This window comes from Leucopleurus acutus (genome assembly GCF_964270905.1).
Source record: "Leucopleurus acutus genome assembly, chromosome: 17".
Lineage (NCBI taxonomy): Eukaryota > Metazoa > Chordata > Mammalia > Artiodactyla > Delphinidae > Leucopleurus > Leucopleurus acutus.
Window position 1 is genome coordinate 15950163 of NC_139159.1, and position 24955 is coordinate 15975117.

The 24955-nt window shown below is 39.0% G+C and overlaps 1 protein-coding gene across 9 annotated transcripts in view; it reads right to left on the reverse strand.

Annotated features, from left to right (window-relative positions):
- EYA1 (EYA transcriptional coactivator and phosphatase 1) overlaps nucleotides 1-24955 on the reverse strand; it is a gene marked incomplete at both ends in the record, with an annotated part of 313784 nt that overhangs the window by 68794 nt on the left and 220035 nt on the right. For all 9 annotated transcript variants that reach the window (XM_082859020.1, XM_082859019.1, XM_082859015.1 and 6 more), the window contains 3 exons: nucleotides 2730-2813; nucleotides 4139-4278; nucleotides 24452-24638. In XM_082859020.1, the coding sequence (XP_082715146.1) occupies nucleotides 2730-2813; nucleotides 4139-4278; nucleotides 24452-24638 (411 nt within the window). The remainder of the gene's footprint in view (nucleotides 1-2729; nucleotides 2814-4138; nucleotides 4279-24451; nucleotides 24639-24955) is intronic.

Consider the following 24955-nt stretch of genomic DNA (forward strand, 5'->3'; position numbering starts at 1 on the left):
ACTCCCTCCCCTTTCAGTATAAAAGAAGACTGAATTCTAACCCAGGCAAGATGTTTCTTTGGGACACGAGTCCACCATCTTCTCGGTTTGCTGGCTTTCTGAATAAAGTCGTTATTCCTTGCCCCAACAACTTGTCTCTCGAGTATTGGCCTGTCGTGCAGTCAGGAGTACGAGCTTAGATGCAGTAACACAATAGAATCCATCATCCAATCAGCTTCTCCATCTGTGCTGCTAATGCATCAGATCACCCCTGAAACCTCCTCTCTCTTCCTCCACCCCTCTCCCCGTACCATTAATCCTCCACACAACCAAAGTAGTCTAAAAATCTAAATCAGACCTTGTCATGTCCCCGTTCGAAGTCTTCCAAGGATTTCCTACGGCGCGTGCAATGAGATTAACCCTGCTGACCATGCTTGGGAGGCACTCTGTACCTGCCCTCATCCCAGCCCACACCTCTCTTGACTCTGCATCTCCAACACTAAGCTAGGCAACACCAGCCTCTTTGTCTCTCAAACATCAAACCCCTTCCTGCCTCTGTGCTTGCTGTTTCCTCTGCTTAGAACACTCTTTCTCCTGATAGGCACATTCTCAACTGGACCCTTCAGGTCACTCTGACCTCAGGCTCAAAGGGTCATGCTCAGGAAGATTTTCCCCAACCAGGCTTTCTGAAGTTGCTCTCTTCCCAACCCCCATCAACTTATAAACAAAGGGTAAGCTTACACTTAAACATCTCAAATCATCCATAGTTGAAAGAATATATACCTTTGGCTTTGGGAAATTACAGAAGGTAAAACTTTTTATCACATGCCCTAGTATGAGAAAACTAAACATACAAACAAACAAAATACTATCGGTTGAAGTCTCAAAGTACTAATGGTTGACACTTGTAAAAATAAAATTCATGATATTTGTAATGTTTGGTTTAGATCTTGTCAAGAATCCGAATGAAAAATTCTAAGCTGCCAGTGGCTTCTAGGTTAGGTGTGAATTCCATGTGTAAACCAATAATTTATGGCCAGAGATTGACACGAGGTCGTGTGGTCATGGGATGTTCACCACCTCTTTCTAAACTGACCCCTTTCAATGGCTAACAGCACACTGATCAAGACAACTCTCTTTACATCAATTTGGCCTCTAGTGACAAAGCTTTTAAAGACTTGAGACTTTCTGGGTGGTTTTCAAATGTTGGTTTCCTAAGTGCATGCCCTTTTCAACACTTTTCCTTGAGTTCCAGGAGCCAGCTCTCTTCCTTAGGAGTTAGTTGTAGGGAGATTAAAATTGTTCTGTTAAGATGATCTTCAAGACTCTTCATATTCATTGCACTTTGATATTTCAGGCTTTTAAAGTAGTAGTTTTTGTAGAAATAGGGATAGTAATAGTATTGATAGAAGAAATAATATAAAAAATCACAACTAATATTTATTGAATCCTTATTATGTGCTAGCCACAAATAGAGACTTATTTTGAATGACTGATTCTATGACCTTATTTTTTTATAATCTGTGTTTTTGTTAATTGTCTTCTCATAGAAAATTTGTTTAACAATAAGATGGGACATATTGTGTTTTACATATATCTTATTTCTGACAGACATTCAAATGGTGGAATATTCTTGTTCTTATAAATGTGCATTTTTCCAACCCTTTTTTGGGTTAGGTGTAGCTTTAGGGTTAAAAGAAGGAAGATTGCATTGTGAAGCTCATTGATCATTTCTCTACTTTCACCTTCAGACACCTACATATCAGGCCCTCAATATGCATTTATTGAAATAACTATTTATTGAAAGAATGAATACCTGCATAAAATCTGTAAAGACAGCATGACCATTTTACATGTATCAATTTTAACATTCAACTGTGATACAAATCTGGAGTCACCAAGACACAAGAATTCACTTCCTAAGGCTTCAAAAAGATTTAATCTTTAAATCTTTCTTTAAAGATTAAAAAGATGAAAAATATCATATTCACAGGATATTTCAGAAATTACTTAAACGCACTTTAAATAACATGATTTTTGCATGGGAAAGGTTTATGGAACCACCAAGCAATCAGAAAGGATTTCCAAGGTTTTGAGAAACCCAAATGCAGAACATTGAAATTGAAGTTGTACTCATGGAAGGTGATCTATAACATTATTCTGTACCTATACCACCAAGATAAATATTGTAACGGCTCAGAATTGGACATATTGGTCCTTTGTCATTCAGAGGCCCAATTTTACAAAGCATTCGCGTAAATTTAGCTCCATAGCAAAGGGACTAATAAAGACATTCATAACAGGTGCTTTGAAAATAAAATACTAACACTGGTAATCACAGAAGACAATATCAAGCACAATATTTGCTCCATTGAATATGTTGGGAATAAAGAGAATAAAAGGACATGACAAAAAAATACAACACAAAAGACCTTTCTGTATCATCTATATATTTTACTATTTCATCCTAGAATAGCATCCAATCACCTGTATTCATTGGGGTCTGAAATAAGAATGAATGTAATTGCATGAAGTTTATCTCATTTTTAAGAGCCTAAAAAGAACTCCTTCTGTTCATTTATATGTCCTTGTCTTACATATATGACTATTTCAATAAACCAAGTTATCTTCCTTTTTATATTTTAAATGTATTATTTAAAGTTAAGCCACATTCCCATTTGGATAAAAAAATTCAATTCTAGGAATACTTACTCTAAAGAAATTAAAAACTGATGCCTCGTGGTACTCACCCTCCCGTATCTGTTGGCGTAGGACCCAGTGAGCAAGGAGTGGAAAACGATGATTGTCTCGTCCAAGTCCCAGATGAACACCCTCTACAAAGGAAGAACCAATCACTGTGTCTTTCTCTTGGTTGAGAAACCTGCTATTCAGCTAACTTCAACATGAAAATGTAGTCTTTAGATGGGAGACAAATGAAAAATATGAATTTACTATTTTTTTTTTAAACACAGCTGTTCCAAAGGGTATCTCCTAGCTTTCCTCAGATATAACCTCAAATGAGGTGCAAGAGGATAAATACATTAGCAACACTGACATAAATATAGGAAAAAAGACTATAGGTCCTTCCTACTTCTGTAGTTGTTTCTTAGTCTTAGTTCTAAAGAAATGAAACATAAGCTAAAATGAGTTTGTTTATAACGTCTAAGACAGAGAGGGGCAATCAATGAAAAATCACTCAATTGATCTTTTCCTTATCTCTGCTCTCTGTTCATTAAGAAGTGTTCAAATAACTAATCTTGTGTTTTATTCTTATCAAGCCAAGTATTTAAAAATTGCCCATAAAAACTGAAACTACATCATCTATTCTTACGTTATCTGCTGCGATGTTATCAAATGGATGATATATTGTTCCTGCCCAAGTTTCTTCAGATTTCAGAGTTAACAACTTAAGCAGATGCAAAACACATGCTCCTGACACACTCTTGGGGTATTTGGAATCGAATTATTGAAGGCACTCATTTCAAAAAGGTCTTTGAGATCCCACAAAAGGCCTCCCAAGCCTGCTTTTCTTCTTCTTACCAATCCCACTTACACCAGTACATATTCATACAAGTTCTGCTGGAAATTTTCCATCTTTTCAGCCAAAAGAATCATGTTTTCTACCATCAGTTTCACTTGGGCAATAAAAAGAAACAATTCCAGTGGATTCAAGGCTATGAAATCTATCACCCTTTAAAGTTTTATTTAATCCCTCCTGCCTTGAACTCCACCAAAATATGTCTTGTAAGGTGATAACCACTTCTGTTTAGAATGTCCTGGGTTTTCCTTTCTCAATATACATAGCGTGTCTTTAATTTCCGAGTGGATTTTATTAAGCATTTTTCGTACAACACTTAATTTAAATGGCAATGACAGAGCAGTACAAGAGAATTTTGTCGAAGCAGGATTATATAATTTATGATGTTTCACTAAAGAGAAAAAAAAATGCTTTACTACATAGTTAAAGTGGAAGAGAAAACAGAAATAAATAACTGCTCTATCTTCAATATGGGAAAAAAAAACTGGCTTACTTATAGTTAATATGGAACAGAATGCAGTAACAAAGGCATTTGGACACCTTGCTCACAGCAGGTATACAGAATCACCAGTTAGCTACTAAAACACCTTGCTATTTACTCGGGCCTTGCCAATGACATACCTCAAGATCAGAATCTGGCGGAGGAGAAGGATTATTGTTTCTTCGGCCCCGTCCACGTGACTTCCCATCTGAACCTCGACGCAATCGATCAGAATCTGAATCTTTAATGGGCGTTGACGGGCTGTGGATTGTACTGTACTCTGTGGAAATACAGCAAGGACTTTCATCTCTTGTTCTATCACCACAGTGCCAAGATTATCCTTGTTTTAATCCATAGGGAAGTTGGAAAAGTAAAGCACATTTCATTCTGTTCAAATTCTACGTTATCTATTACAGACATCAGTAAATAATTTAAGAGATAGTTGATGCTAGACTTGTTTGGAAAGAACGCGTGATTAGAAATAATTAAAAATTAATGGAAGGTGGAAGACAACAGGTTGTACCAAGTAGGGGAGATTTTCTTTGTGGTTCTCTGTGGTGAGACAACGGACCCCATCTCCAGGTCCACTTGCTTCTCTCTCATCCCACAAATAGCTCCTGGCCATACTGAGAGGTCCACACAATTGCCTTACCAGCCATGCTCCTGCCTACAGAAAGGCTTCTGGTTCATGGAACGAAATGAAAAGAAAAACCCCTGGGCCAGGGAAAATGGAATCAGATGGATTTTTCTTTGAAAATTTAAAATTCTCCATTTTCTCCCTCATTTTATGTGAGAACAAGGGAGCGGCAAGATGAGGAGAGCTCATGTACGAGCAATGCCATACTCTGTACGGCATTCATCACAGGCTCTTCCTGTGTCTTCATCTCTTTGAACCAAATATCCCAAATCAGGCAGCACATTAAAAGTACTCATCTGGGAAACTCAGAAAAACCACAGAAATAATCGTAGAGAAACCACAAAATTAAAAACAACCCCCAACCAGCTCAGAGGAAGAGCTGGGCAGTGGTTGTGGAGTCGGGAAGAGACTCTTATCCTGTTTCCAGAGTAAACAAAAAACCCTCTACTCTTAGCCCTAGGTATGTTCTTTTCATAGTCCAAGCAGTTCACCCATCAGACAGTCTCCACCTGCCCAAACTCCAGATGTGCCGGTGTGCTGGCTCTTCCCCAACCTCTTTGTCAGATCACTCTACTAGATATGGGTTGGAATCTCTCAGTCTAATAAGAAGAATGATTATTCTCATGAAGACGCTGATGTGACATTTCACCAAACAGAGAACTGTGGAGAACACCTAAAGACGTGGTAGCCTTTATTAATGTACTATCAGCCTTGACTCTACCAACAAGGCCTTCCATGTGTCAAACTGTGTGATCTCAGTATTACCTCCAAGTTGAAGTGCTTCTCCAAAGCCTTATGAGTCAGGGTAGATAGGAATGGGCTCTGACAGAGTAAATTCTGTTTTTAAATCACATGAAACAGCCCTATGTCTCTTGTTTAACCTGAAAACCTAACTGATTCCTATCACTTTTAGACCCGTAGCTTTTGCATGTCCTCTGGCATAGCAAACAAGATGGCAAACTTCCTCATATAAACTGGATATGTGATCCTTGAACCTAGAAACCACCATGATGACTTTCAAGGCTCTTGGTTAATTACGGCAAGAAAATTCAAAACAACTCCACTCAATGCTCAATTTGTGTTAATCGGGATGATTAACATAAACTCTGAGCTAACTCATCTCATAGAACTGTTAGAATACTGTGCCGCCTGGTGAACGATAAACATTCTCTAAATCTATATTAGATGCTTTTCTTGCAGAGGTAGATGTTTGTGGCATCTTCTCAAGATGTTCCAAACCAAGCATCTCTCTTCCATGTTTTATAGAGAATCAGGAAGTTCAAATGAATTTATTTTTTATGGAGTTCATTAGATTCAAAGTTGTGTTTTAAAGAAAAAGTCTTGACTTCTTTTTTCTTTAAATATTCTGTGATCTACATCTCCATACACAATCTTTATAGCCACCACCCTATACAGAACACACACCAATCTCTTTTAACAGTTTCAAAATGGAGCTGGACTTCAAGTACTTGTCTGGAAAGTCTATCTTGAATGGTGCTCAGCTCTCCAGCTTTGGAAGTTCATATCTGAGAAGAAGCTAAAGACACCAAGCAATGTGTCTTATCGCATTATGCTTTACACCTCAACTTCCAGATAGTTTAGAGATAATTTTGTCCTCAAAGTCGTTTATCTTACCTAAGTTTTCTAAGCCTAGATTTCCTCCAGTTGATTGCCTATTCCTTTATTTCTTGGTGTTTACTTCTTTATCCCTTTTTTGAAAACTCAATTAAATCTTTAAAAATACATTCCTTCTCAATTTGTTTGGAAATAGAAGAGCTATAATGAAATCGATTACTTACTTCTATAAACCTCCCCCCAAAGAAAACAAATTCAGTGATCAAAGTCTACAAGACTTTTAAATCACGCTATGTAAAGTTTTTCCAGGTGAAGAAAAGAAGCCCTAAAAGATGGACAATCTCACAACTTATTAGAAGGAATATGAAATTTGAATAATGCAAGCTAGTTTTTTCAAAAACTCCTCCTCTTTGTTTTACGAGGTAGAATTAAATGCTTCTACTCTCCTAACCAGTTTTCCCGTCTCTTAGTTCTCCTTCCTCCTACAAGTATAAAACAACAAATAATTTAATCTTCTAATCCACTAACATCTCATGTTTCATTAAAATCCTCTCTAAATTGTTCAACTTTACCCCCACTGAGATAATGGATGTGAAAACACTCAGAAGAGCATTCATTTCATTTAACAAACACTGACTGAACGTTCACACTATTCCAGGCACCGTAGTAGGAGCCTGAAGTATAATGATGTATACCAAACAGATATGGTTCCTGCCTTCTTGGAGTTTAACATTCAGAGGAAGGCACTGATTCATCAATAAAAATGAGAGATTACAAAACAACTTGGAAAAGGTTATGAAATGGGAAAAGCAGAATGCTAGGTGACCACAGAGGAAGTGCATATAGCTCCGATTTGCAGGGTCATAGAAGGTTCCTCATGATGGAAGACAAACATGCCAATAAAAAGGGTATGCAAATGTGCTCCAAGTAGTCACATGAACACGTGTGAAGGTGCAGAAAGAGAGAGCATGTTGCAGAACTGAAAAACCATCAATGTGACCTGACTCTGTAGAGATAGAGTACACAGATAAGGCTGGAGTGGCAGGCAAAGAATTCAACAAGGGGCTGATGTCATCAAATTTACATTTTTAGATGGAGGACTCTAGCTCCAGTGTAGCAAGGGTCCTGGAGACAAATGAAGACTGAGAAAGGGAGACCAGTCGGGAGGATAACTCAGTCATCCAGGTGATGCATACGCTGGTGGCCCAGATGCAGGCAGTGGGGATAAGGAAGAGTTACAGGTTCAAAGAGTCATTTGGGGGCTTCCCTGGTGGCGCAGTGGTTGAGAGTCCGCCTGCCGATGCAGGGGACATGGGTTCGTGCCCCGGTCTGGGAAGATCCCACATGCCGCAGAGCGGCTGGGCCCGTGAGCCATGGCCGCTGAGCCTGCGCGTCCGGAGCCTGTGCTCTGCAACGGGAGAGGCCACAGCAGTGAGAGGCCCGTGTACCGCAGGAAAAAAAAAAAAAAAATAAAAGTCATTCGGCATTGAAATCCATAACTAATGGGATAAAGAAGAAGGCGGAAGGTTGATGCCCATGCTAGTGGTTTGGCAGCTAGGCAGACTGTAGTATGAGCATGGGGCTTAGGAAGGAGGGATGGAGGGAAAGATGTAGGTGAGAATTTGGGTCCAGCTTTGGACATATTGAAATTGAAGGTCAGCACATTTTTTTGGCAAAGAATCAGATAGTAAATATTTTAGGCTTTGTGGGCTATGTGGTCTCTGTTGCAGTGACTGAACTCCGCCATTATGGTGCCAAAGCAACCCCAGACAGGATGTTGGTGAAGGAGTATGGGAGTATTTCAATAAAACTTTATTTACAAAGCAGATTCGGCTTGTGGGAGGATATAATTGCATTCATTAATGTAACCGTGTGACTATGAGATTCAAGTAAGTGACTGTCACCTGACTTTTCTGGGTGGTATCACTTCTTCAAACCTGTTAAATGGTAAACGGTAAAACTGTGTAGTAAAGACAGTAAGTGAAACATGTTGCTGAACTAACTAGAGAACAAGGTCCAAAATACAGAGCTAATTTTGGGGGAGCTGATAACAAGCAGATAAGGAATTTAATATCTACTTTTGAAAAGGCCCTATCCCAGGTGCTAAGAGACCTGAGCCATCATGTTGTCAAGACATCCCTATCTTGAAAATGCAAACAAAGCAAGAGGAGGATAGGATTTTGTTTTTCTCATGAACACAGTAACCTGACATGCAAAACAGTTTACAGATTCTCCTCGGGTTGATACGGGCACACCGACACCTCCATCCTGGGAGGGATTCTGTGTTCTCATCTCCAACAGAACAGACCTCCGTGCAGGCACCAAGCCTAACGAAACCACTGTACCACGGGCACTGTTCCAGGTGTGTGACCTTGGGGACACCTGTTGACTGGGCTCTTCGCAGTTGACTGAATCCGGAGGACACAGTCACAAATGACAGTGACACTGCATGAGGAGCTAAGTTTGTTTATGAGAAAAGCAAAACTCAAAGGCCCTGCCTGCCATGGTCAAGCCATACTGTTCACTAACCAGTCAGTCCTCTGTATCCTCAAGGGTAGTACATCCACAGATCAAAAATGTTTTTAAAAAATTCCAGAAAGTTCCAAAAAGCAAGACTTGAATATGCCACGTGCTGCCAACTATTTACATAGCGTTTCATTATATCAGGTATTATATGTAATCTAGAGAGGATTTAAAGTATAGAGAAGGATGAGCATAGGATATATGCAAACAACTACACCATTTTATATAAGGGACTTGAGCATCCGTGGATTCTGGGATGGTGCGGAGGGCGCGTGTCCTGGAACCAATCCCCCAGGATACTGAGGGATGACTGTACAGGAGAATTAGGAAATCAGGTGAAAGGGCAATTGGAAAAGGAGCACATATGCCTGGCACACCGAACACTTAGATTTTCCTTGACTTGCAGTCACCTCTGACACCTGAATCTGACAGCTTATTCCCTCCCAGGTTCTCCCCCGGTCACCCAACAACACTCTGTAAAACGGATTCTCCTCTCCTGTAGGTCAGCCTGGAATCAACCTCTCTAGTCAGAGATCCTCAGAGTTGAAAACTGATATTCCTGGAAGTTTTCTGACAAGGGTTTCTGGCCAGTTTGAATTTGTAGCACACTTGGTAAGCACTGATACTTCTTTTGAGATAATGATTGCTGTGTATTCATGTATTCATTGCTTCCTATTCATGAAGAGGAAAACCAGTCAATGTCCATTTTGACATGGTGTATTGAGATAGAGAGCTGGCGATCTTCTGTCAATGTGAGCATTATATATAATGTTTATTTGTGAACACTGCATACAATGTACAGTAGACATTTATACATTTGGTGAAAAGACCTGATTAAATTTGATTAGGCTCCTGACATTTTTTTTTTTTTTTTTTTCGGTACGCGGACCTCTCACTGTTGTGGCCTCTCCCGCTGCGGACGCGCAGGCTCAGCAGCCATGGCTCACGGGCCCAGCCGCTCTGCGGCATGTGGGATCTTCCCGGACCGGGGCACGAACCCGTCTCCCCTGCATCGGCAGGCGGACTCCCAACTACTGCACCACCAGGGAAGCCCCTTGACATTTATTTTTAAAGCTTGATAGTCTTTGACAGTAAAACAGAATAAATTAATGTTGTCACTTAAAAAAATACAGTTGACAAGGCTCGTGTTACTTTGGGAACAATTGAAGATATAAAACTGGATAACAAGTACAATTAGGTAAACTGATTGCTCTTGATCTAATGTTCTAAACTAATTCTCTTGAACTTTCTTGATGTTCGCTTATTAATAGATTGAAGTCATCCTGAATGAAAATGAAAATAAAGTAGTTTCAGACAATAAAAAACTCCCCGAAATTCCCATTACTCTCCAAACTCTAAAGAAATTCCAGTGGTGGCCTAAACTTCACGCTTGCACTGTCCGGTGACAGAGTCACTACCATAGAAGACAAATGCTCACAGCAGAGCACGGATGTATATACACACACTCATTCAGCTAACTTGCTTTTTTCTGCCCCCCAATAAAAGGGGAACAATGTTGGAAAGGTCTTCAAAAAGACCTTTGAACAAGTCAATTTTAAAGCAGCTAAAAATTGGTCATCTTATCCTTGCCCTGGATCTAATTTTCCATTCATACTATCCTTCTCTGCTGGAGTTTGAGGAATGAATGGGGAGGCTTTTCTTATGTCTTTTCTTTTTAAATCAGTCATTAATGCCACTTCTATACTGATAATGGACTGTAAACTCCATTGCCGAGTTTCAGTTCTTCCCACCTTCCCCTTTCCACTGTTGTGATTTGGGGAATTCTGACTCAGGAGACACCGCTAGCAAATGTTTTTGGTGATAAAGGTTTCTAAACAGCTCTGATGCATCTTCCGCTCACTTTCTTAGAATGCTGCTATACCTTCACCTCTCTCCATCTGTGATGCCAGCAGCTTCTCTTTCGGATTTGATCTTTCTTAAACTTCTGAGAGAAAGGTAAACACGTAATGCTATCTTCTCAGGAAGTCCTGGCTCCAGCCAGTGCCCCTGGCCTACTGCCCACGGATGTGCTTGATCAGACTCGACTGGTAACTGTGTACCAGGCCAGCTCCATGGACTTGTGGCCTGAGCGGTCACAAGGCTGTGCTCAGATGGGCCCTGCACGTGGTTGAAGGCTCTGCTGTGTGGTTTTGAAAGTCTTGATCTACGAACAAAGGGCCTGCATTTTGTGCCCTAGGGCCCACAAACCAGGTAGCTATCCTGCCTGTGGCTGCCACGAGCAAATCCCTGAACCAGTGGAGCAAATGCCACTTTAGGATTACGTGCTGAGACCCAGCACCTACTTTGCGCCAGGCAGCGTGCTAAGCACTGGGGACCCAACTGAGCCGGATGGCGGTTCCTGCCTTCACAGAACCTCAGCGTTGCCTATAGTCATGACATACTGAGGCGTCGCAAGCGACAGCATGGGACAGCTTGACCCTCAGGACCAAGTCTCCTTCTAGCCTCAAGCAAGAAACCTGCCTACCTGCCCCCTCATTCACTGAAAAAATAGAAGCACCACTCTCCACAATTTCCATGCCTGGGTAAACCCCCTGCCAGCACTTTTCAGGAACAGTCTCCTCCCCTCTTGTTAGGATGGATGAATTTCTGCACTCCCACGGCCAGCCCCCCATTTGGGCATGAGACCCCAGCACCCTGTCACCTACTTCAGCCACTGTTCTTCCAGATCCCTCACATATGTATACAGGCTGGATATATTTCCTGCCTAAAAATACCCCCAAATTCTCCCTCTAGTTTCTGCCCCATTTCTCTATTACCCTATAGTGTACAGCAAAAGCAACTGAAAGAATTGTATTAGCTGCATCAGTTTCACCCTGCTGGACCAATCTTCTGAAACAGTTCACCTGTCCTAACTCTCTTCTCTTTACACACCAGGTCATCCTTCCAGGCACTTCTGTCGACTAGATGCATTTTTATATTTACTATTGTCCGTGTGCTCCGGTAGAATGTAAACTCCCAGAGGGCAGAGACTTCATGTTGTTCACTGCTGAGTCCCCCGTGTCAAGAACAGAGCCTGGAACATTCTGGAGGCTCAAAACACATTTGTTGTTGAATGAACTAACAACCTGGCACATGGACATCCCTGGTTCACAAAATGCACATGATCACCAATAATCCGCAGAGCAAACATTTTAAACACTCTCTTAAGGAATGTGTCACAAGTGAGTACTTATCAAGGTGGAGTCACACTCGTTCAGGGAGGATCTGACAGAAGGAGAACTCAGACACACGCGGTTCCTTATTCCATCCTCTGGGTTCAGCTGACTTCATCCAGTGCAGAGCTAGGGGTAGACCTTACCCTTCACAGTAAAAGAAAAGTGAGGTCATATTTGGGTTGAAAAGTGGAGGGTAGATTGAACAGGGCTTCCTCTAGGCTTTGAGATGACTTCTCTCATTCTACCTGCCTTCTCTGCCTCATACACTTAACCGGACCTGCCTTGACTTTTCTCAGAGAGAGCGTCACTTCTCTATGCCACAAGCCTTGCTTTGCAGTGATGAGAACAGCGTCAGGCGGTCCAGCCTCTGATGGGCTCCTGGATGGGGCGCTTTGGCCGCCACCTTCTCCCAGGGGTTTGGGGCTGGGGGAGGGGAGCTGCCCAGGACCCAGGCTTGGCCACATCAATTATGGAACCTGCACCGACTCTGAAAATATGACCTTCTTCTCTTTCAATGTTTGGGAAATAATCCACCTATGGAGGGGGTGGATCCTGCAGGCTTTGGTCCATCTCCACTTTTCTCTAACTTATAGGACAGAACACGGAAAACTAAGCAGTTCAAATGTCATCACAGTGGACAGTGTAACCTACAAATCCAGACAGTATGATCTGAATGGGCGTGGTAAGTTGTCATTTAAATAATTATCTGCACACTCTCTGGACTTCAGCTTCTTCAACAGTAAAATGAGGATGACACCATTATGAAGAGTAGGTAACAATTTTATCCTGCAGTATTTTGTACAACGTGTTAGTGCCGTCGTGTGAAGTGAATTGTTCAAAGTCACCTCCCTGGATTCAGGTGTCTTATTGGTAAAGACAGTCATAAAGTGATCTTCCAGCTTAGAAATGCTGTTCATCCTTCAGTGAAATGTAAGTATAGTTTAAGTTTGTTCTGATGGAAATGATACCATCACTGAGCTCATTGCAAAGGGTCTGTATCTCCAGCCTTGGATGAATATCCCTTCCCTAACCTCTGTCCCTCACTCATTCCCATCTTCTGATGCTGAGGATAAATTTTACCTCCTTTATTAGTTTTTTCCCAAAACACTTTACATAAGAAATCTCTGATTCCTGCATTCTTCTGGAGCGCTTTGCTGCTTCTCCTAGCACTACATTGTTTCAACTCAACCTTTCTTAGGTTTGACTGTTCACACAGAATGCTCCTTAAGGACAGAGAATAACCCTGTTGCTCTCTGTATCCCCACTGCACCTAAGAGTACTTTGTAATTAAGAGATGCACAATGATTAGCTAAGGGCATGTAGGAGAACATCGTCAAATCCTCATTTACAGGTGGCAGTAGAAGAAACCACGCTTTTTGCCCTTCCTTCAATTATGGAGCAGTGTAACAAAATTTAACAGCAAGATTAAGGAATAAATCTCAAGAGAAACATACTTCCTCTATAACCTTTCTCAACATCACAGCTGAGTCAAGGGAGGTAATTAGATGAACAAATGTACTGAAACGGACACATTAGGGAAAACACTAAATGAGAAGCTGGAAAGAAAAGGGATCCCTCAGAAAGAAAATTCTTAGAACGCTCAGAACATTTAAAATGTCATCGGGGATGGAAAAGAAAAGAAACTACAGAAGTTGAAAATGATGTCAGAGGTAGAGAAAATGAACTCTGACCTTTGGGAAACATATTACAATTGGCAACATACTTCTTTATATAAATTAGCTGAACTGAAATGAATACAAGCCTATGAATTAGATGGGGAGGTATGAGGCTCTGGGCCGAGAGAAGCAGAGATGGAGACACGTGTGCTCCTGGGAGGCTATTATTATGAGAATCCTGAAGAGGTTTTTGTGCATACATTAACCAAAATGGCAGCATTTAAAAGATGGTTGTAATGTCGTTTGCAAAACAGGTGCTTCCTGAGCGTGAGTCGTTGTGGTGAATCTTTTCTCTGGCCCTTATTCTTATTGAATCAAACATTTCAATTCTTTATTTTATTTTCTGAGTAATTTATATCCTACCTTTCTCCAAAAAGGGTTTAAGATACACACCAAATCTATACACAATAACTCCACAGCAGTCTTCTAAAACAATGAACGAGGGCATGAGACGAAACACTGGAGTGGGGAAGGTAAATAAAATAAAGCTGGGAGGAGAGTGTCAGCACAGGTCTGCTTGCCCTAAGTCTGCAGTCAACACAGGCAGAGGCACAAAGACTCATGGGGCATATAAGGCGAGACGAACCAATTTCTCTACAGAAACGAGAAGGAAACACCTCATGGGACTGCTCATTGAGAGGGTGTGTACGATGCCAGGAACATACCCTCCTGGTAAATAAAACAGCACATTTCACAAGACTAACTCCTAAGGCTGGTTACCCTGGACTCCATATGGCCGACTCGGCGCTTCAGAGCTCAGAACATGGACGGCAGGCATCTTGCTTATCTTAAGGGTAAAACTGAAAATATCTAGAAGAACGAGGCCATTACTTACCCTTCTGGCAGCTAACAGAAGCAAGTTTCCACTTGGGTTTTAGATGGCAATGAGGGAGGAGGTTATACTGATGAGTTACTCGGAGGAGAGTGATTCTCGGCTGCTGGCTTGAGAGGAGGCTTGAACTTTCTTACTAAGTTAGCTGCACTGAGAATGGAAAGGATATTCCCCTATGAAAATCCAGAGACATGTCCAGGGACGATTCCCAGATGGAAGGCCGCAGCCCTGAGGGAAGGCCAGTGACGTTCCTCCAAAAGCTAATTTAGGACCCACAGAGACGTACAAGGTAACGGGCCAACAAGCCTCCAAAGTGACATGCCAATTCTAAACTGGGAGCTTTTAAAGTGGGAGCTATCTATCCTGGCAACAAACAAACAAACAACCTCATCAAAGCCTTGAACAAATTACATTACATCATATAAGACTCTCAGTGAATATCACCTCATCAAAGGATAAGAGAAGACTTAAAGAAACTTTGATAACTTCAAGTGACCAGTCATAGAATCCTCCCACAAAAACTTGTGTAAAATAAGGCAAGGCAAGTATACTTGTTGACTAGTCTCACAGAAGTAACCAGAAGTCAGAGACCAGTAGGTATTAATTAATTTTAGAGAACTGCTTTGATTTCTCTGTCTTCCATGACTATTGCTTCCCTTTCACGAATTACTACCACAGGTAAATTAGGTCCTCAGACAAGGTCTAGTGACTAAATTAAGAGAACTTTATCATCCCTGGAGTCAGGCCATCATCCACTCTCCAGTACTCTATGGAACGACCTCGTAGAAACATCTATCGTCCTCTCACATGCTTCAACCTCTGGCTTAAATCCCCGACAGCCATTCTACGTGAAGAGAACAGGTGAGACACACTTTGAGGGCTTTACCTCTGAAATAACCACAATGTGCAACGCACTACAGCGAGGCTGGGGACCTTGCCTTTCCTGTCACCTCTATGTCCCTGGCACCAGGCGCAGTGCCTGGCACACAGCAAGCACTTGTACAGGTCTGTTGAACACATAGCTGAAGAAATGAATATCTGAAAGCCTAGTATCTGTCAGTCACTTTGCTGGCCACCACATAATTTCACTCCCTCGTTCATCTTATACACAAGAGTGGTATCATCCTCATTTCATAGAAAACTGATACACTAAAGAGCTAAGTGATGTGCCCAGAGTAAATGACAGAACCAGGATTCCAAGCCGGGTTAGCCCAACTCCGAATCCCTAGGTACCACTCCAGTTTCTCTCAATTATATTCCAAGGAAGTGTGTGGTGCCCAAGAGAAGTTCACAGATATGCCCTGTGGGGGTGGGTGGAGAGTGGTACCCAGGCAGGTGTGATTAGGACACTGTGCATTATATTCAATTCTCAGTATTACTGTATCAAAGGATCACAGAAGACTTAATGTAAAGGAACCCTGATAACTTTAAACCTGACATCTTGTGTCTCTAACTGATTCCACCTTGGAACTCATTAAAGGACATCCATCTCCATCTTCAGGAGATAGCAGTGCTGCCTGGGGCAGTGTGGGAAAATCCATACCACGTCATATCTCCCAAGGCTGCCACTCCAACTTGCCATAAAGACATGTTGCTGACGGCAGGCCACGCGGCTTTGGAAAAATTTAACCTTTTTGGATTCCTTATTCATAATCAGTAGAGTGAAAGTCTTAGGTAAAAGAATCTATAAGGTCACTTCTAACTTTAAAATTGTTCAACTGCTCCAGGGTAAAGTTACTCAAGTGGATTTGTAGATAGAAAAGAGTTGCCCATTTTCAAATCAGCTATGTTCTAAATATTTTTACACAAGCTGTCTGAAACTCAGAAACTATTTTCTCACAGAAACAATGGTAGACATGATTTCCAAACCAATCCATGATTATCAAGTCAATCAATAATCCAGGTGAAAACTGCACACATGCAACGTAAAACATTAGAAAACTGTACTCAAATATCGGCAGTTACGTAAAAGTGAAAAACAGAAAAATTTGTCTTACGTAATGGTTCTGAAGAAAACGCAATTTTCATTTTATAAAGTTTCTAAAGGGGGTCACGTAAATATTTTCAAAAGTGTTGGAAGATGATTGTACTGGGTTAAGATGCCTGCTTTCACTTTAAAATGAATGGCTTTCCTTGAGACAAGAATATCATTATCCCTATACTTAACACTCATCAACCGTGAGCTGTGAGTGGAGAAATAAAGAAAAAAAGAAAAAGTTCCCAAGGTAGAGAATGAGGTCCTTGCAGAGAAAGGGAAAGGAAAGGGTAAAGGGCTGTTGTGAGTATTGTTTCCTAAGCAGGTCCACAGTAGGTAATTATTAAACAGGATAAATAGCGAGTAAGGACAGAACAGATGCAGGAAAGTGGAAGATAAGAAAGTGTACAACTGGTTGTAGGATCATTCAGAGACCCACAAACTGATCTTATAATTCAGGAAATATAGTAAAAGATCACCTTAGATATATTACATACCATGTCCCTATAATTTCAGACAGACCTACGTTATTTTTATTAGCAAGTAGAGCTCATTCAAACATTGAACATATATTTAACTGAATGCCTCCTAATAGATGCCTTTGCTGAGTAATTATGCTCATATATGCTATGAATGATTAAAGAAAATGAACACCATATAGCTACTACCTTTTGTGACTCTCTGTTTACATTTTCATGTTTCCGCTTGTTTGAAATCTCAAACCGAGTGGTTTCAAGAAGCAGCATGCTTTCCTGATTAAGAACTCAAGTTTGAAGTCAAGCCTCCAGAGGTTAAATCCAGCACTGCAGCTGACCTCTCCTTAGCTGCCCTTGCCTGTAAAATGGGGATAATGATGACATTGCCTATTCTCTCGGACCTGGTAGAAACAAACTAAGTCGTGCACGAACAGTGCTTAGAATGCTGCTCGGTACATAGGAAGTGCTCAGAATATATTCGCCATTGTTATATTTGTATATGAAATATAAAAAACAACAGAACTACATATTGAATTTTTCTCTGTATATTACTAAGAGAAAAATGTAGGGTACAGAATAGTATGTATAGTATTCTAGTATCTTTAAGGAAAAAGAAAACTAATTAAAAGTATACATACTTGAATATGCAAAAAAAAAAAAGTGCTCAGGGGCAGGTGCTACGTCTATGTTTATATAAGCAAAGTGTATCTGTAGAAGGATACACAGGAAACTCTGCTGAAAGAAACCAAGGAGCTGGGTGTAGAAGATGAAAGGGGTTTTACTTTTCTCTGTAAACCCTCGTGGACCTTTATAATTCTATCCCATGCTCTTTTGTTAGTATTCAACAAATTTAAAAGACATTCATTAAACTTAAATTTTGTTTTGGCTATGAAGCTAGGAATAAAACTGATAGCCATTAATCATCAAAACTACCTTTATTGAAAAGTTAATCCCAAACTCATCCACTAAACCATTCAATCCCAATTAAATGAGGTGGAGGGATGGCAAACACAGGTAACTTTCAAGGTCCTTTTCCCCAGCAATCTCCAATTAAAAAATTGAATCAGTAAATTCTGATGTCCTTCAACTTAAACAAGGGAACTTATTACATTGATTTGTGTTGGCCCCATAGGATGCTTAATACCAATACTTTACAAAAACAATGACTCAATTAGCTACAAAAGAAGATGAAATAATAAATGTTTGGGAGGTTAGTAAACTAATTTAATTAGCTCTATAATGTATGCTTTCTGATTTTTATTATTTATATTCAAATCATCTGTTATGTAAAAATATCAGAAAGAATGACATACTGGAATCCAAGTGTACTAAAATTGACTCTATAAGGGATCCTGAGCTCATGCCAGCTAACTGAAAAAATGAGTGAAACCAGTAACGAGGCACAAAATGGGTAAATGCTAAAACAGTGAATTTTTCGCTTCTTAGAAACGAGTCCCAAATTCACAGGTATGGAAATTCATTTTTATTACATTCCTGGCAATATAGAAAAAGAGTGAATTTTATTTCCAAGAATTTTATAATCTCATTAAGGTTAACACTGTACATCCCCTGGGGGTAAAAAAAAAAAAAAAAAGAAAGAAAACAAATTCCATCAAGACAACCAAACACAAGAACGCCAAACAAACATCTGTTTTGTTTTCTCACATCTCAATAGCCTGGCTATTTCAGATACAAATATTTGTTTTGCTGACAAATGTTTCCAAAATGTTAGTTAAAACTGTTTTGCTGAAATAGTTGCTTTTCAAGCCGAACACATTGCAAACTCTTCCAAAGTCCACAAGGCATCTGTGGAGCAAAAATATGGTCTAAAGATTTGCAAAACCGCTCACTTGGCAAAATATAGGAGTCAAAATGGAAGCTTACTGCAAACCTCAGGATCATATCTATAGCGAACAGACATAGACATGTTAGGTAGTATAGATGTGGCCCAAATTTCCTACATTCACAGGGAAGACTGCCGGCAGTTTAGTTTTTCATCCTGTCACACTGAATTCCTGTGAGAGCTCAGAGCGCTCCTGCCACTTTGCACAAGAATGTTCCCCTGTTTTTCATGCGCTTTGCTCTACTTTCCTGGGCCTTGGCAAGGATCAAAGAAGCAAAGGGAACAAATGGTTTCCCATGCATATTGAATTCCCTCTTATACTGATTTTTCCTCTGTCACTTGAAATTCAATATTGGCAAGATTCCTGTACATCACCTTAACCAGTAAATTGTCTGCATGCAGTCAGAGCATGAAAAGGTAGATTTCAACATCAAGTTTTTTGTAAGAAATTCAAATGAACAAATCCTTTGAAAAAGGAACTTTTCTATAGCATCCGTGCTAAAATTCGTTCCTAATACATAATTAGCTTTTATTTCACATTAACCTAAAATGATGATTTATCATTTACTTTTATCCCTCTCTCTCTGATTGCTTTGTACTATTTTAAAAATACAATGTTACAGGTGAATAGCCCTTTCATAAGAATTTGGCCTCAAAATTCCTGATTAAGTTAATAACACCTAACATTTACTGAGCATTCAAGAGCCATGTGCCTCTTTTTCCTCATCTGTAAAATGGAGACATATAGTACCTAATTCATGGTATATTTATAAGGTTGAAGGTAATATAATGTAAAGCTCTAAACACAGTAATTGTGTTTTTATTATGTATTATTATGATGATCACTGTCATAATTATTATGAGATGTTCTAAGAGATTTTGGACAAGAAAAATGTTTTCAAGCCAAATTATTTAAATATAGCACAGTAATTCGATTACAAATGAGTGTTCATATTTTGACATATGATAAAGAAAAACATTTTTTAAAGAATGGCTTAAGTGTTCTTTTGATAAACATCAATTAAAAAATTCCTTCATTAATAACTCTCGAGTGTTAAATTATTTTTTACCACTTCTTAAAAAATACCACTTTTTTTAATATACTCTTTACACTTCAGTGGCTAGGAGGGATGAGGGTTTAGATATTAGCACAAAAGGGAAACTTCCTAAAATGTCTTTTTCTTTTTTTATTTCTCACCTCTATGTTTTTAAACATAGAAGAAAATCAGTAACTTTGCAAAGAAAAATATTTTAAAAAGAAATTTAAAAGAAAATTTTCTTTTAAAAGTTTAAAAGAAATTTTAAATGAAATTCATCAGTTAAAAATTAAAGTAATATTGGATTTAATTTTAATATTACTTAGATTTGGATAAGGAAAAAAAAAACAGTTGACTGTGACCAAACTTATCTTATATAGACAGCAGAATTTGAATGGACCATGTAATAATACCCTTCTCTCAGAAACTAAACACATTTTCTAAGAACTGAAAGCCATTTAAGTAGGAGGATGTGAATAACTATGACTGTAACAATGATTCTTACTGTATACCATCAAATTTCTAAGATTTTTCTCTGATAGGATGTTTATAAATATACACCTCTTTGAAAGGGAGGGCTTCAATGGTAATGAAAATAAAAATATTTTGAACTAAATGAAAATGAAAAAAAAAACCCTGTCAAATATTGTGGTATGCAACAAAAGCAGTGCTTAGAGGGAACTTCATAGCATTGAATGTGTATATTAGAAAACAAGAAAGACTTAAAATCAATCATCTAAACTTCAAACCTTAGAAAACTAGAAAAACGGGGGGAAATTAAATCAAAAGTAGGCAAAAGAAGGGACTTCCCTGGTGGCACAGTGGTTAAGAATCCACCTGCCAATGCAGGGGACACGGGTTCGAGCCCTGGTCCGGGAAGATCCCACATGCCGTGGAGCAACTAAGCCCATGCGCCACAACTACTGAGCCTGCACTCTACAGCCAATGAGCCACAACTACTGAGCCCGCGTGCCACAACTACTGAAGCCCACACACCTAGAGCCTGTGCTCCTCAACAAAGACAAGCCACCCCAATGAGAAGCCTGTACACCACAATGAAGGGTAACCCCTGCTCGCCGCAACTAGAGAAAGCCCACGTGCAGCAACGAAGACCCAATGCAGCCCAAAATAAATAAATAAATTTATATATATATAAAAAAGTAGGCAAAAGAAATACTAAATAACAGAGAAGCCAATGAAATTGAAAACAGGAAAACAACAGAGAAAAATCAATAAAACTAAAAATTGCCTCTTTGAAAAGGTCAATAAAATTAATAAAACTCTAGAGGGTTAACCAAGACAAAAAGAGAGAAGATTAAACTTACTAATATCAGAAATGAAAGAGGGGGTCCATCATTAGCAAGCCCATGGACGTTAAAAGGATAATAAAAGAATATTATGAACAACTCTATGCCCCAAAATTTTCTAGATCATAACATTAGAGAAAACCTATGGTTTGGCAATAAGTCTTTAGATACAAAACCAAACGCATGTTCCATGAAAGAAAAAAAATGATAAGATGGAGTTCATTCAAATTAAAAACTTCTGCTCTGCAAAAGGTAATGTTAAGAGAATGAAAAGACAAGACACAGACTGGGACAAAAGAACATCTGATAAAGGACTTGTATCCAAAATATACAAAGAACTTTTAAAATTCAACAATAAGAAAACAAACAACCTGATTAAGAAGTGGGCAAAACTTCTGAACAGATACCTCATCAAAGAAGATACATAGATGGCAAATAATTACATGAAAAGATACTCAACATCATATTTCATTAGGAAAATGCAAATTAAAACAATTAGATACCACAACACACCTATTAGAATGGCCAAAATTTGAAAACTGACACCACCAAGCCCTGGTGATGATGTGGAGCAACAGGAACTCTCATTCTTGCTGGTAGAAGTGCAAAATGATACAGCCACTTTGGAAGACATTTTAGCAGTTCTTATCAAACTAAACATACTTTTACCATACAATCTAGCCATCAGACTCTTAGGAATTTGCCCAAATGAGTGAAAACATATGTCCATACAAAAACCTATACAAATGTTTATAGTAGCTTTATTTATAATTGCCAAAATTGGAGGCAACCAAGATGTCCTTCAACGGGGAGTGGGGAGGCTGGCACTGCTAGCTGAAGAGTAGGCACTATTTTCTTGAATCCAATAAGTAAATTAAAACATTGGTGAATGATCAGATAAATCTCACTATGTTTCTCAAGTAGATGGATTCTTACATATCTCCAGATGATGTAAATTGTATTTTATTAAGACAGTCAATGCATGACTAATAAACTCATTTTTTTTAAATGAATGCAAAGGCACTGTTTTTAGTTTTTAAAATTTGAGAGTAAGCTTTCATATGCAAGTTATGTTATTTTTAATGTATTACACATGCCTAATGAAAAGAGGATAAAGTTTTCAATATTTAATTACAAACATATTAAAATAAGTTTTGAACTTAAGATTCATGAGGAGGTACATATTTATAAGTAATACTGCATAATATCATGGACTTGAAAGATTACTATTGTTCATACCAATTTTAAAATGCACAATTAAAAATAAATGAGTCCCTACATGTTTACCCTGAAAAAGCCTTACAAGGCTATCTTATTTGTTCATTATGACATAACGATTCTATGAACAATAAGGAACAGATATAAAGTATGGAAGAACTCATGTACTGTGGATTCATCTGTACTGCGTAATTCCATGAAACTGAAAGGCAGAAACCTGGTCATACATAAGATCAGATAATGACTAGAATTTAACTTTCCAGTTTTAGAAAATACTGACTTTAAACCCAATAGACTATTAAAAGAAAAAAAACACCTGAAATAACTTCAACAAAAATAGACATTCATTATTTTAACTACTTTTTATTTCAATCTTGAAACAAAAACATTAGGTTATATGTAATAAATCATTCCTTCTAATTCGTTAGTTTAATGATTTTTATGTACTTTATCACCAACACTTACTTTTCATCAAGAAGGATAAGTCTATAATTTTACACATGACTAGTAAGAAAGGAAAGTTAATGCCAAACAACTTAGGCTGAATCCACAATCTTACCACAAAGTTTAAAAAATAAAAAAGACTAAATTTTCCTTGAATTTTTAAAGTAATCCACATTTCTTTTTCAATGTGTAAACTCACTGAACTTTCGACTCCTAACTATGTAAGACAAGAAAGGCTGATCCCTACACATGCGTTTTAGTGGGAAGTGGTGAATATAAAAAAATCTGAAAAAAATTATTTTCTCCCCATTTCAATTCATTCCTATTCTGTAGCCATAAAGATACTGAAATTGAAATAAGTACCTAAAACACTAAGCATTTATTCAAATAAAACCTAAGATAGATCATTCAATCTTAAACTAAAATTATATATACCTTTCAAAAATTATAATTTCGCATTGTTTCCCATCTGGCGTGGCTTCGTGCCCACTCATCCCCACTCTCTCACACAGCATCCCTTTTATAAATAAAATTCACTCAGAACAATGTCAAGTTTCAGAGATAAAGTTTTATATGTCCAAATTGCCTTTTTTTAAAGCTCTAATCAACCTTAATTTAAGAAACATGATTAAGTCTTCACCAGTTTGTTTTATTCTGTTCTCTTCACAACCAAAATGTCATGAATTAAGTAAAATTATTCTGCTGTCTCCTTTTCTCAATCTCTTATTCCACAGACCCTAAAGAGTTTTTCTATTTCTCATTCACATAGCTATCCTCATTTCAAAATTCCTTTTGATCCTTGAGAAGGTTGCACGGACCCAGATGGTTCATGTAAAACACTGGGATACGATGGACAGTCCTACCAAATCAAACTTCTAAGGTTTCTCAAACCTTAGAAAACTAGAAAAAGAGGGGCAAATTAAATCAAAAGTAGGCAAAAGAAGGGACTTCCCTGGCGGCACAGTGGTTAAGAATCCACCTGCCAATGCAGGGGACACGGGTTCGAGCCCCGGTCCGGGAAAAACATTCTCGTTTTCTAAGTGCGAGAGAAAACGTAAGAAACCTAGTTAGAGACCAATTCAGGAAATTAAGCATACAATACTAAGAGTTCCAGAAAGAATTAATGGAGGGGAAGAAATGTTAAAAACATAGCAGATAAACTTCCAGAGATGGAGAGACCTGCATTTGAAAGGGCCCCTCAAAGGTTGTGCAGGAGTACAAAAAATGCCCACCCTCAGATACATTATTAAAAAGTTCACAGCAAGTCAGGAGTGGGAAAGGTTAGGCCAGGAGAATCACTATTTTCCATGATCAACCCTTTGATGCTATTTGATTTTTTTGAAAAACATTAACTGTTTCATGATGATAAACATCAAATTCGAGGTGATGTCATTTATCTTCATATTCATATGTCAACAGTTATAATTATAGGTCAGCATTATAGCTAAACATTTATACTTATGCATCTAAAAAGCTATATATATCTTGAAAACTGAGTATAGGTACGACTAAACAAAATCTCTATTTCATGTACTTTTGAAGCTACGCACTTTGTACTAAAATTTTTAAGCAAGTAGAAATAAAGCTAAGGTCACCATCACGCTGCTTGACTTAAGGTCTTGCCAAAACTTGTCAAAGGCGTGCGACCACTGTCGCGAATATATGACTGGGGAAAAATGCATCTCAACCACCAGAAACATAGCGTGCAGGACTAATAAAAATGCACGTAATTACCTGCTGTGGGATCTGTCACTGCTTGGCTGGTGATGCCAGATGGCGGTTCCTGAAGCTGGTAAGTGGCATTCGTGGACGGCGTCGTTGGGCTGCTGTTGCTACTTGTCATGTAATGTGCCGGGTACGGCGAGCTGTTGTAATACTGTGCATACTGACCCTGGCCAAAGCTGGGATACGATGGATAGTCCTAGCAAATCAAACCACACAAGAGCAACCTGTCAGAATACGGCTGCTGCTTAGCGTTTTCAGAACGTAACCGTGAATGTGTTTGCACTTCCGTCTTCTCTGACTTCACAAAGGGACACACAAGCACACGCTGACTGAAGTGAGCAGACTTGCAAACCAGTTTTATGTAAGATCAGATTCCCTCTTCATATTTCTATTCCATGATTTCTAGGTAAAATGCAACCAATCTGAGGACCAAACAACTCACCATATAGAACCGCTAAAGAGATTTTTGAAGGAGGAAAAAATACTATTAGAAGGCTTAAGAAAGGTCTTGCT